The sequence below is a fragment of the Tiliqua scincoides genome, chromosome 4 (genome assembly GCF_035046505.1).
Source record: "Tiliqua scincoides isolate rTilSci1 chromosome 4, rTilSci1.hap2, whole genome shotgun sequence".
NCBI lineage: Eukaryota > Metazoa > Chordata > Lepidosauria > Squamata > Scincidae > Tiliqua > Tiliqua scincoides.
Window position 1 is genome coordinate 198738492 of NC_089824.1, and position 13711 is coordinate 198752202.

At 44.7% G+C, this 13711-nt stretch overlaps 1 protein-coding gene across 3 annotated transcripts in view; it reads left to right on the forward strand.

Annotated features, from left to right (window-relative positions):
- The window catches only part of PLCG1 (phospholipase C gamma 1), a 98818-nt gene that overhangs the window by 63930 nt on the left and 21177 nt on the right, over window positions 1-13711 (forward strand). For 2 of the 3 annotated variants that reach the window (XM_066623853.1, XM_066623854.1), the window contains exons 10-20: window positions 1270-1388; window positions 2000-2085; window positions 2533-2653; window positions 6476-6644; window positions 7296-7418; window positions 9064-9174; window positions 10901-11088; window positions 11919-12119; window positions 12282-12401; window positions 12505-12685; window positions 13165-13242. In XM_066623853.1, the coding sequence (XP_066479950.1) occupies window positions 1270-1388; window positions 2000-2085; window positions 2533-2653; window positions 6476-6644; window positions 7296-7418; window positions 9064-9174; window positions 10901-11088; window positions 11919-12119; window positions 12282-12401; window positions 12505-12685; window positions 13165-13242 (1497 nt within the window). The remainder of the gene's footprint in view (window positions 1-1269; window positions 1389-1999; window positions 2086-2532; window positions 2654-6475; window positions 6645-7295; window positions 7419-9063; window positions 9175-10900; window positions 11089-11918; window positions 12120-12281; window positions 12402-12504; window positions 12686-13164; window positions 13243-13711) is intronic. The other variant, XM_066623856.1, reaches the window with a different exon arrangement.

Genomic DNA, 13711 nt, shown 5'->3' on the forward strand with positions numbered 1-13711 from the left:
ATGATCTGTATTTCCTTATAGGATAACTGTAGATTTGTTGGGTCACTGGCCAATTACTTCTTTCCTTCTATTGCTCTTGCAGTATCTCTGTTTTTCCTGATGGCCACTTGGCAGTCTAGAAGTAGCTGCCATTTTTCTTTGTGTTATTTCATACATAAATAGGGGATAGTCTTCGGAAATAGAGGTCAAGGAGTAACTGTCCTATCTCTGTTTAGCGAGTAACACAACATTAACATGGAGGGTGTTGTGCTTGGCTTAGCTCTGCTGGCCTTTTGTTGTCAGAACTACAGTGGGCCTGCTATATCCATGGATTTGGGACCCATGGATTTCATTATCTGTGGGTCCGAACCCATGGATTGGACTCACATGGACTCTCCAGAGGTGACCGGAACTGTGCTCCTGTCGCCTCCAGAGGATTACAGGGCCCTTAAAACCTATGGATTGAATCACCCACAGGTTTTTTATCCATGGAGGCATCCTGGAATGGAACCCCTATGGATCACGTGGGATGCCCTGTACAGGAGAAAACTCATCTCTTCAGTTAGTAAAAATAGTTCAAAACTTTTCTCAGTTGCAGGTAAGGGAACCAGGACTCTTTATCAGTAAGTTCCTCTTTTCTGGGTAGCCATGGAATTAAACCTAATCAAATCATTCCAGTGGACATTGAATTTCATCCTTGTACATGTATTAAAGGTGATGGGAGCATCTGAAGTGGAGCAGATAACCATGCTGCATGGAGCAATATAGCTCAGGTTTTTCATCAACTTTGTCTGCCACTTTCATGCCCAAGTGCTCTTTTTGATCCTTGGGACACTAAGTGGCCAGGGACCAGATTGCTGAAGATCTGCATTCCCCTGTATGAGTTCATTGTTGGAGACCTAGTTCTTCTATGTGGTTGGCATCTAAACAAGAAAAGGCTTTCTCAGTGGTGGAACAAGGACCATCATGTTCTGCTTGCTAGCTTGTCTGCTTCATTATTTGGATTCAGGTGGCAAATCAAAACAGTGCAATTTCAGAGGAGCTTTCATGTCCAGTTGAATAATTAGCTGCCATGCATGCTTCTGCGTGCTCTGCTTGCCTCCCCAGGCTTTGTTTGTAGCATTTTTGTCCATTGCATATTGTTTTTAATGAATGGTTTACTGTTGTTTTCTTGTGCTTTTATACTGCTGCTTTGTGGATTCGTATGGGATGTAAAGGCAGGATTTAAATAAACTAAACCATTGAATGTGTTTGTTTTAATCTTGTGTGTGTTTTCCTTTCCCTGGGCAGTTTCTCACCTTCCTCTTTTCCAAAGAGAACAGCATCTGGAACTCAGAGCTTGATGTTGCACGACCAGAAGACATGAACAATCCCCTCTCCCATTACTGGATTTCCTCCTCCCATAATACGTAAGAGAAAAGAGGGACTCTTGGTTCTTTTTTCATCTTGTTCTGCTTCTGATAGCCTGTTGGCATGTTGTCTTGGGTCTGCTTGTCTTTTACATGAGCCACCTGTTCATGCAGGTAGTTCAGCATGTGAACCAACATCTCAGGGATTTGTCACCACAACCTCTGTGACCCCATCTTCTCTGAAACAAAGCCTGAGAGATCCCTGAGCTGATGGTGTGCATCATGTTCAATTATTTGCAAAAGCTCTGTTGATGATGCTAGTGATGATCATGTTTGGTCTGGCTCTGAAATTTCTTAGTAAAGACTCTTTGTGCAGATTCTGTGGCAAAACACTTCAACAGCAAACCTTCTGATATTCCTTCTTTGGTTCCCAAATTTCTCAGTTCTTTTCACTGTGTACGACTAGGAAAATGTCAAAGCCAGTCCCTCCATTCTTCTTGCTTAAATAGCAGAAATCTAACTTTCCCAGTGAACTGTTCGGTGTACATATTATTGATAAATTCTTTGCACTCTAGCCACTGATATGTCTTTACTAAAGCAGTGTAATTCTAATTACTAGGATGTTCACAGCAACCTCTCTGTTGATGACATGGAGCTTTTTCTCATGATAGGTACCTGACAGGAGATCAGTTCTCAAGTGAGTCCTCACTGGAAGCCTATGCTCGCTGCCTCCGCATGGGATGCCGCTGTATTGAGCGTGAGTGCTGGTCTCTGTTCTTTCCCCTAAGCCTGAGGAAACAGTGCTCTGTCTTTGGCCAATTTCACATGTTGCTACCTTAGCCCAGCCAGAAATTTTTTGAAGGAAACTGTATTGCTGATTCCATTCACTTCCTTGAACTTGTGATATATTATAAGGAAAGATGTTGCTGATATACCAGTAACATCATGTGCTATATCAGTGATCTATAGTACTATATATTAGATATAATCACAGTATTGCTTGGGCATACCCTTTTTGTTGCATTGCTTCTGTATATGCTGGCATCAAGAGGGACAAGGAAGAGATCTTGCACGCTACAGTGTGTTTTGGTGTGTCAAATGACTCTTTATGTTTGCCACTAACTTCTTTGCTCAGAGGATATTTTCTACCGACCTCCTTTGGTTGGTCTTTGACTTGAGTTTATTGTTGTTAATCCTTTTTCAGTTGATTGCTGGGATGGTCCTGATGGGATGCCAGTGATTTATCACGGACACACACTAACCACCAAAATCAAGTTTTCTGATGTCCTGGCCACCATCAAGGAGCATGCTTTTGTGACTTCTGAGTAAGTACTAATAGGGTTACTACATTCAGCCCTTCAAGAACTTTCTGTTCTCCAAGCTCATGTACCTGGATTTCAGGGATCTCTTATAGCTGCTGCTTGCTCCAGCATGTTTGCATGTGCAGTTGTGTCACTAGGATTTGCAGTACCCAGTGCATAAGGCCAGCGTGTCACCCCACGATGACACCCCATGATAGACCTTCTCCTATGCAGTGGGTGGGACAACGCCTCAGGCAGTGGGCATGATGATGCACCATTATCCCGCCTCAGTGGAGGTTTGGGATTGGAGTTTTCCTTCTCTTAGATGAGCTGCCTTTCCAGGCTGAAAAAGGCTCATCTACCCGTTGGAGAGAGAGAGCAGTGTTCTACCTTCCCTTCCCCTTCCTTCCTCTCTCTCCCTTTGTTTGGAGAGACCTCTTGCCCCTCTCTTGCCCCTCCCCCCTGCATCCCGTTTGTCTCTCCACTGCTCCCTCTTCATAAGAACATAAGAACAGCCCCACTGGATCAGGCCATAGGCCCATCTAGTCCAGCTTCCTGTATCTCACAGCGGCCCACCAAATGCCCCAGGGAGCACACCAGATAACAAGAGACCTCATCCTGGTGCCCTCCCTTGCATCTGGCATTCTGACTTAACCCATTCCTAAAATCAGGAGGTTGCGCATACTCATCATGGCTTGTACCCCATAATGGATTTTTCCTCCAGAAACTCGTCCAATCCCCTTTTAAAGGCGTCTAGGCTAGACGCCAGCACCACATCCTGTGGCAAGGAGTTCCACAGACCGACCACGCGCTGAGTAAAGAAATATTTTCTTTTGTCTGTCCTAACCCGCCCAACACTCAATTTTAGTGGATGTCCCCTGGTTCTGGTATTATGTGAGAGTGTAAAGAGCATCTCCCTATCCACTCTGTCCATCCCCTGCATAATTTTGTATGTCTCAGTCATGTCCCCCCTCAAGCGTCTCTTTTCTAGGCTGAAGAGGCCCAAATGCCGTAGCCTTTCCTCATAAGGAAGGTGCCCCAGCCCCGTAATCATCTTAGTCGCTCTCTTTTGCACCTTTTCCATTTCCACTATGTCTTTTTTGAGATGCGGCGACCAGAACCGGACACAATACTCCAGGTGTGGCCTTACCATCGATTTGTACAACGGCATTATAATACTAGCCATTTTGTTCTCAATACCCTTCCTAATTATCCCAAGCATAGAATTGGCCTTCTTCACTGCTGCCGCACATTGGGTCGACACTTTCATCGACCTGTCCACCACCACCCCAAGATCTCTCTCCTGATCTGTCACAGACAGCTCAGAACCCATCAGCCTATATCTAAAGTTTTGATTTTTTGCCCCAATGTGCATGACTTTACACTTACTGACATTGAAGCGCATCTGCCATTTTGCTGCCCATTCTACTAGTCTGGAGAGATCCTTCTGGAGCTCCTCACAGTCACTTCTGGTCTTTACCACTCGGAAAAGTTTGGTGTCATCTGCAAACTTAGCCACTTCACTGCTCAACCCTGTCTCCAGGTCATTTATGAAGAGGTTGAAAAGCACTGGTCCCAGGACAGATCCTTGGGGCACACCGCTTTTCACCTCTCTCCATTGTGAAAATTGCCCATTGACACCCACTCTCTGCTTCCTGGCCTCCAACCAGTTCTCAATCCATGAGAGGACCTGTCCTCTAATTCCCTGACTGTGGAGTTTTTTCAGTAGCGTTTGGTGAGGGACCGTGTCAAATGCCTTCTGAAAGTCCAGATATATAATGTCCACGGGTTCTCCCGCATCCACATGCCTGTTGACCTTTTCAAAGAATTCTATAAGGTTCGTGAGGCAAGACTTACCCTTACAGAAGCCATGCTGACTCTCCCTCAGCAAGGCCTGTTCGTCTATGTGTTTTGAGATCCTATCTTTGATGAGGCATTCCACCATCTTACCCAGTATGGATGTTAGGCTGACCGGCCTATAGTTTCCCGGGTCCCCCTCTTTCCCTTTTTAAAAATAGGCGTGACATTTGCTATCCTCCAATCTTCTGGCACCATGGCCGTTTTGAGAGACAAGTTGCATACCTTAGTCAAGAGATCTGCAACTTCATTCTTCAATTCCTTAATAACCCTTGGGTGGATGCCATCAGGGCCCGGTGACTTATTGATCTTTAATTTATCAATGAGGTCTGAAACATCTTCTCTTTTAACCTCTATCTGACTTAACTCCTCGGTCAGGAGGGGCCGTTCGGGCAGCGGTATCTGTCCGAGGTCTTCTGCCGTGAAGACAGATGCAAAGAACTCATTTAATTTCTCTGCCATCTCTAAGTCTCCTTTTATCTCCCCTTTCCCTCCCTCACCATCCAGAGGGCCAACCGCTTCTCTGGCGGGTTTCCTGCTTCTAACATATTTGAAGAAGCTTTTATTGTTCCCCTTAATGTTGCCTTAATGTTCCCCTTAATGTCCCCTTAATGTTCCCCTTCAATTTCCAGATACCCACAAACCCCTCTCTTGCCCCTCCCCCCTGCCTCCCGTTTGTCTCTCCACTGCTCCCTCTTCAATCCACTGCTCATGGATCGTTTTAGCAAGGCCTGCCAAGATTTTGGACTGACAATCAGCCTGAAGAAAACACAGGTCATGGTTCAGGATGTGGACTCACCTCCCTGCATTTCAATCTCTGCGCATGAACTGGAGGTTGTCCATGACTTTATGTACCTTGGCTCAAAGATCTCCGACACTCTTTCTCTCGATACTGAGCTAAACAAACACATCGGTAAAGCAGCTACCACCTTTTCCAGACTCACAAAGAGAGTCTGGTCCAACAAGAAGCTGACGGAACATACCAAGATCCAGGTCTACAGAGCTTGCGTCCTGAGTACACTTCTGTACTGCAGCGAGTCATGGACTCTTCACTCACAACAGGAGAGGAAACTGAACGCTTTCCACATGCGCTGCCTCCGACGCATCCTCGGCATCACCTGGCAGGACAAAGTTCCAAACAACACAGTCCTGGAACGAGCTGGAATCCCTAGCATGTATGCACTGCTGAAACAGAGATGCCTGCATTGGGTCAGTCATGTCGTGAGAATGGATGGTGGCCGGATCCCAACGGATCTCCTCTATGGAGAACTTGTGCAAGAAAAGCGCCCTACAGGTAGACCACAGCTGCGATACAAGGACATCTGTAAGAGGGATCTGAAGGCCTTAGGAGTGGACCTCAACAAGTGGGAAACCCTGACCTCTGAGTGGCCCGCTTGGAGGCAGGCTGTGCAGCATGGCCTTTCCCAGTTTGAAGAGACACTTTGCCAACAGTCTGAGGCAAAGAGGCAAAGAAGGAAGGCCCATAGCCAGGGAGACAGACCAGGGACAGACTGTACTTGCTCCCAGTGTGGAAGGGATTGTCACTCCCGAATTGGCCTTTTCAGCCACACTAGACGCTGTTCCAGAACCACCTTTCAGAGCGCGATACCATAGTCTTTCGAGACTGAAGGTTGCCAACAGAGACCCCGCCTCATTGATTTTTTTGGTTATAATCTTTGATAGAATAGAGATATTTAAATGTGATTTATTTCATTGCATTCTGCATGAAAGTATGCATCAAATGACATATAACATGATGGTATTATTTGGAAATAACAAGATTTTAAAAATTTTGATCAGTAGTGGTGTCAAACACACACGCACCCCCTGTGCACGTCACCCAGTGTGGTCCACACCACTGTGTGTGTGTGTGTGTGTGTGTGTGTGTGTGTGTGTGTGAGAGAGAGAGAGAGAGAGAGAGAGAGAGAAACAGGAGTCTTCAGTCTACCCGTTCCGCTCTAATGACAGCTTCTTTTGTTTGTCTTGCAGCTACCCTGTCATCCTGTCCATAGAAGATCACTGCAGCATTGCCCAACAGAGGAACATGGCTCAGAACTTCAAGAAGGTTTTTGGGGACATGCTGCTGACCAAACCAGTAGATATCTCTGCTGATGGGCTTCCATCTCCAAACCAACTGAAGCGGAAGATTCTCATAAAGGCCAGCCTCTTTTATGATCTTTGTTTCTGAGATGATACCTCAATCTCAACGTTGGGATTAGGTTTAAAGAAAACTGGGGTCATGGGGAGGCCAGTATTACACACCTAATGTTACAACTTCCTTGCTTGCATGTTGAATACCTAGACACTAACTGCATGTATGTGTGTGGAAAAAATCATTCGAATATCACAAAACCACAATTTCTTACATTGCAAATGAGGGAGAATTTTTTTAACCAGTCTGCTGAAGCAGTTTAGCAGTCTACTCTTTCCATAAGCCATGAAAGAAATGCGTGGGGCCCTGTTATTAATACCACTAGTTCATCATTAATTTGATCTCTGAATGTATCTTGCAAATTATGCCACAATTACAGCAACATCACCTCTTTCCCCATTATCAAGAAATGTTTTGCTAGTTTAGAAACACTTCAGATTTCCTTTTGCATTCCTACAGATTATCAACTAAGACCATTCAATTTTCAGCTTAAGGCATAATGGCTTACAAACCACTTGTTTTGTAGAGAAGTATCTTATGTATTGTTGTCATAGAATGCCTTCTGTTAGAATGCCCAGAGATGTCAGGAAGCCAGGTGACACTCCCACTGCAGGTCTTCTTGTTGAGAGAAACTGACCTGTGTATCTCCCATTGCAGCACAAGAAGCTGGCTGAGGGTAGCGCTTATGAAGAAGTGCCGTCCTCTGCAGTGTATCTGGAGAATGATATCAGCAACTCGATAAAGAATGGAATCCTCTACCTGGAGGATCCCATCAATCATGTGCGTATCTTTGAATTGCTGCCGACTCTTCTGCTTTAACTACAAGTGGCTTGTACAAGTTACAAGTGGGTAACTTGGTGCATCTGATCTAAACACAGTTATTAACTTGCTTGGGAAGAGATGCTATAATTCCCAGGTTTTGCCATAGGTGACCGATGTCATGTCTACCAAACTTTCAACTCTGCTTCTACTGCCCTTCTCCCGGTACTTTCACCTTCCTGTGTTACATCCAATAACTACTTGCACCCAGCATTACCTTACAACAGGGGTGTCCAAACATTTTGGCAGGAGGACCACATCATCTCTCCGACACTGTGTCGGGGGCCGGGAAAGAAAAAGAATTAATTTACATTTAAAATCTGAATAATTTACATAAATGAATATATTAGCCACCCTGGGTCTCGTTAGGGAGAAGGGCGGGATAAAAATAAAGTTATTATTATTATTATTATTATTATTATTATTATTATTATTATTATTATTATTATTATAGATAATAATTGTGGATGTTATCTTCAGGCAGACGGAGGCTCTACCCTCTAGACCAGACCTCCTGCCTCCTGTTCCAGAGATGGAACTTATATGAATGAATGAAGGTCTTGCAGTAGCTCAAGGCTTCTAAAAGGCCTTGCACAAAGCAAGGCTGGCCTTTCCTTCACTGCCACTGCTGCATCACAGACGTGAAACAGCAAGTAGTGGAGGTAGCCCTCATCCCACAGCTCACATGAGAGGTTTAACAGTCGCCCTCACACTGAGAGCAGTTGCATCGGGCCAGCACGGGCTCCAGCAAGTCTCCGGAGGGCCAGAAGCTCATTGGAGACTGGGAGCTCCCTGAGGGCCGGATTGGGAGTGCCTGAGGGCCGCAAGTGGCCCCCGGGCCGGGGTTTGGGCACCCCTGCCTTACAATATTATGAATGCATAGTGGAAAGAGAGAGAGAGAGCCCTTGAACACACATACTGTCACATAGTTTTTGTTTGCAGTATATAGTATTGCAACAAACATGGTATGGAAAGCATGTAGGTGTCAGTGATGTTGTACTAAGGAAGCTGTTCCAGAATTTTTAAAATATTTGGTTATCCATAGTTGGGGTAACATAATTATTTTTAGCAGCTCCTCAGCAACTAACATGATTTCTCAACATCTTGATTGCTGTGTTTCAGCCAGAGGGTCTGAGCACAGGACCTGAAGCTGCTTTATGCTTGGTGTAGCATTCAGGCTTGCAAGACCTTTTTCAGAAAGCAACTAAATAGTTTTTAAGGCCCAATCCTATGTAACTTTCCAGCATCGATGCAGCTGCAATGCAGCTCTGGGATATGGGAACAAATGTTCCCTTATCTTGAGGAGGCCTCTGTGACCACTTCCACAATGCTGAATGCAGCACACGCCCCATTGGCATGGCTCCATCAATGCTGGAAAGTTGGATAGGAGAGGTTCCTTGTTGTTGACGCCAACAATTGTCAGTTTATGCTTACATTATTTTTAATACTGCTGTCTCAGCAACTGGTTCATGAGAATCTCAAGAGAAGCTCATCTCCTTTCTTCCCAGAAATCCCTTGTGATCCAGTTAGACAAACCCAAAGTGTGTTTGATCTTGAGACTATCATTACGGGGTGAACATTTTTTTTGCTACATGTTTCCCTGCAGGATTGGAACCCCCATTACTTTGTCCTGACCAGCAGCAAAATCTATTATTCTGGGGAGACAACCAATGATTTAGGAAATGAGGATGAAGAGGAGCAAAAAGAGGTAGGTGAAGTAAGTTGGCATGATCTTTTCTGAGATGCTGAACAGCTTTGATCTCAGTCACTGAAGAGCAAAAGTCTAGAAAGGGGTAATCAGAAGGCAGGAAATTTGGTTGCTGAGTATAAAGTTGTATCCAGCCATTATCAAATTGAATCTCTCTGAAAAAGAGGTCAGGGTTGGGACTTGGTTCTCACTTCAGGCAAAACACAGCATCCTGATGCTATTGTTTATTATTGTCCAATGTTGAAAACCAGAACGAAGATCAGGTTCGAGTGGATTAGGAAAGATGCGCACTTTTTTTGCTGGTAGTAAAGAAGAAACAGAGACACCTCAAGTAGTAGTTTTTGGGGAAGGGAGAGGAAGCACTTCAGGGAGCAGCCAGAATATGTTTTGCAATATGAGATTGTGGGCATACGAAGCTGTTTTGTTCTGCTCCCTGAAGCTGTTTGCACATTCATGTTAGCACACTATTTTCTGAAGTTTTGTTTATTTGTGTAGCACCATCTGTGTGCATGGCACTTGACAAACAATGAGAAGACAGTTTCCAATTCAGGGGTCTCCCAGTCTAAAAATAGATATGAGACACAACAGAGGAAGGGGAGGGAAGTGGAGGCAGGGATAAACTGTGGAAGAACATGCAGTTATTTTATGTGATATAATTGGACTTACTTACAGTACAGTATAGTACATTTGAGAGGAAAAAAAAACACAAACTAAGATCATGGCATCCAGTCCCATCACCTCATTGCAAAAAGAAGGGGAAGAAATGGAAGCTGTGGCAGAGTTTATCTTCTTGGGCTCCAATATCACTGCAGACGAAGACTGCAGCCATGAGATTAAAAGATGCTGGCTTCTTGGGAGGAAAGCTATTGTAAGCCTAGACAACTTAATGAAAAGCTGAGACATCACTGTTGACAAAGGTCTATACAGTCAAAGCTATGGGTTTCCCAGTTGAAATGTGTCGCTGTGAGAGCTGGACCATAAGGAGGGCTGAGCGCCAAAGAGTAGACACTTTTGAATTTTGGTGTTAAAGACTTTTGAGAGTCCCCTGGACTGCAAGGAGGTCAAATCAGTCAATCCTACAGGAAATCAACCCTAACTCTTCATTGGAAGGACTGATGCTGAAGCTGAAATACTTTGGTCATCTCATGAGAAGGGAGGACTCTTTAGAAAAGACCCTGATGCTGGGAAAAATTGAAGGCAAAAGGAGAAGGGGACAGCAGATGATGAGATGGTTAGATAGTGTCACAAAGGCAATGAACATGAATTTGGACAAACTTCAGAAGTTAGTGGTAGACAGGGGGGCCTGGCGTGCTGTGGTCCATGAGGCACAAAGAGTCAGACACAACTTAACGACTGAACAACAACAACAACAGTATAGTGTACTATGGGGGGGGGGGTTGACCAAAGCTTTAATAGAAAGGGTAGGTAGTGAAAAGTACTGAATATCTCCTGTTGTTAGCTGTAAAACATGGCATGCCTCAAGCCCTTAGCCTCTCTCAAGCTTCCTTTCCCATGTATGCTGTGATGCAATAACACACTAAGGAAGATGGAGAAAGTTTCTGAGAATACTGTTCTGCTGTGCTGAATCCTGACTTTTTAAATGCTTGGAAACTGCAATGAGATCCTTTTTACTCATCTTGCTCTTTGAGCAGAGCAAGTTGATTTCCACCACAATGTGGCCGTGGATCTGCTGTTACACCTGTTGATTAGCATCTACTTTGGTTTTCCATACTAGGTAAGCAGCAGCACTGAGCTCCACTCCACCGAAAAGTGGTTCCATGGCAAGTTGGGAGCGGGACGTGATGGGCGCCACATAGCAGAAAGACTGTTGACTGAGTACTGCATCGAAACCGGGGCCCCTGATGGCTCTTTCCTAGTGCGCGAGAGTGAGACCTTTGTTGGTGATTACACCCTTTCTTTCTGGTAAGGAACTTTTGAGTACGGTATTGATCAGTGAACTCTGTAACTGAAATGCAGGGTCCACTGGGACAGGGCATCTATGCAATCCCTAGTTCTTTAATGCCCATCTTATGTCTGATAGGCAAATTAATAGAATATTATTTGTATATATTATTCCAGGAATTGGGGAAGGTCAGTTAATGAAAAATTGAGAGCCACTGTGTGAATAGAAATTCATCTTTATCATTGTTGCAGCATTTTCCAGTATCTGAAGCGTGTTTCATTGTTTACATTATTTGATGCCACAACTATTTGGTTCACCAGTTTGTCTAAGACCATTCAGTGACCTTCATGGCTGAAAAGGGACTTGAACTTTAAGGTTTCTCACATTCAAACCCAATGCACTTTGCATACTGTACTCACAAGGGCCCACCAAGTTCTGTATTCTGAAGGAAACTTCTGCATTCTGAAGGAACCTACAGCCTAATCACTAAAATAACTGTCTTCACTATCTTGGATATCTCTAAGCCTAGCAGCACGCGTGGTCAAGGTTTCAGTGTTGAGGATCAGTAATGTGCTTGTCTTTTTTAAAAAAATAAAAAACCCACCTAACCAATATTTTAAGCTAAGATTCTCAACATACCATATTTAGTGGTGTGTGAGTATCCTGAGATTTGCACTGTAATTACAGTAAGCAGTTAAACAGAGGGCATCTTATAACCCAATCCTGTGCATTCTTCCTACTCAGAAGTAAACCCCCTTAAGTTCAATGGGACCTACTACCATGGTAAATGCGTATAGAATTGGTGCCCTACTCTTTGCCTCTCTTTTAATTTTTTTTTGTGTGCATACAGGCGCAATGGAAAAGTGCAACACTGCCGAATTCATTCTCGACAGGATGCTGGTAGCCCCAAATTCTTCCTCACAGATAACCTGGTCTTCGACAGCCTCTATGACCTCATCACCCACTACCAGCAAGTGCCACTGAGGTGCAATGAATTTGAGATGAGGTTGACTGAGCCTGTGCCGCAGACCAACGCTCACGAGAGCAAGGAGTAAGCAGATGGGGAACAAGAATCCGTGGTTATGTGTATTGTGGGAATTTCAGCAGAGTTGTTGATTTTTAGGCAGCAGAGTTGGGATCCATTAAAACTGTTTTTGCTTGATGTTAGTACCTTGCAAGGGTACTGTATAATAATTGCTAATTTCACCTCCAGATGGTACCATGCAAATCTTACCCGGGCTCTGGCTCAACACATGCTGATGCGAGTGCCACGGGATGGAGCCTTCTTGGTACGCAAGAGAAGTGAGCCAAACTCCTATGCAATCTCTTTTCGGCAAGTAATATTTTATTTGATTCAAGGGAACCCTTCACTTGTAATCCATTGTTAAATGTCTGTTTGGGAGTTGACCCTTGTTCTGCTGGTATTTGTCCTCCAGAGCAGAAGGGAAGATCAAGCACTGCCGCGTACAACAGGAGGGCCAGACGGTTGTGTTGGGTAACTCAGAGTTTGACAGCTTGGTGGATTTAATCAGCTACTATGAGAAGCACCCACTTTACCGCAAGATGAAGTTGAGGTACCCAATTAATGAGGAGACACTGGAGAAGATTGGAACAGCAGTGAGTATCTTATTGGCAGTGTCTGGGTAACATCCAGCATCTGTTGTCTGGGCAGGAATTGGGATTGTTCTAGTATTTTTTGTTTGTTTTTAAGAATACCGCTCTATGGAACTACCACTGTTGTATGGACTCTGGTCCAGCTAGAGAGAAGACTTGCTTTTCTCACCTAACCTGGAATTATGCTCCAGTAGTAGTGAGACATGTTTTTGTGTAGTGAGACACAGGTTTGCTCCTTCTGTAGCCATTTTTAACTCATCAGTTTAGACTGTCCCTCCTTTTGCACTTGTCATGTGGCTTTCTAAGAAGCCCTGCAGCACAATCCTATACATGACTACTCAGAAGACAGTCCCAGTGAGTTCACTGGGACTTGCTCTCAGATAAATATGTATAGGATTGCACCCTTAGTCAGTTCTGTGATCCTTTCTCAAACAAAAACTAATAGTGGATATGCAAACTAGCATTTTTCCTTTGTCCACCAGGAACCAGATTATGGCTCTATCTATGAAGGTCGGAATCCAGGATTTTATGTGGAGGCCAATCCTATGCCAACATTCAAGGTATTTTCCTACTATCTTGGAGTGTGTCTTCTTACAGTGGTGATGGGATTGAAGGCAGCTGGTGAACATTTCTAGCAAGGTGTTGCGAATCCAATAGACCAGTGGTTTTCAAACTTTGAGGGAGCTTTACTCCCTCAGTAAGTTCTTGCAGAGGAGGGGCTAAGTGTGGACGAGGGGGGTACTTGTGACTTACTTTATGTAGGCAGAGCTGCAGCAGGCTGCAGAAAGTGCAGGGAGCCCTGTGCAGCCCTGCAAAGCGCTCCCAAGGCTTGGAATATTTGGAAACACCAGGAGCAAAGCACCTCCTGAAAAACGGAAGTGCCTTGCACCTGCTTTTTCCGAACGTTCCAAGCCTTGGGGAGCACTGTGAAGGGCTGCGCAGGGCTCCCTGCACCTAACATAAGAACAGCCCCACTGGATCAGGCCATAGGCCCATCACTCCAGCTTCCTGTATCTCAAAGCAGCCCCA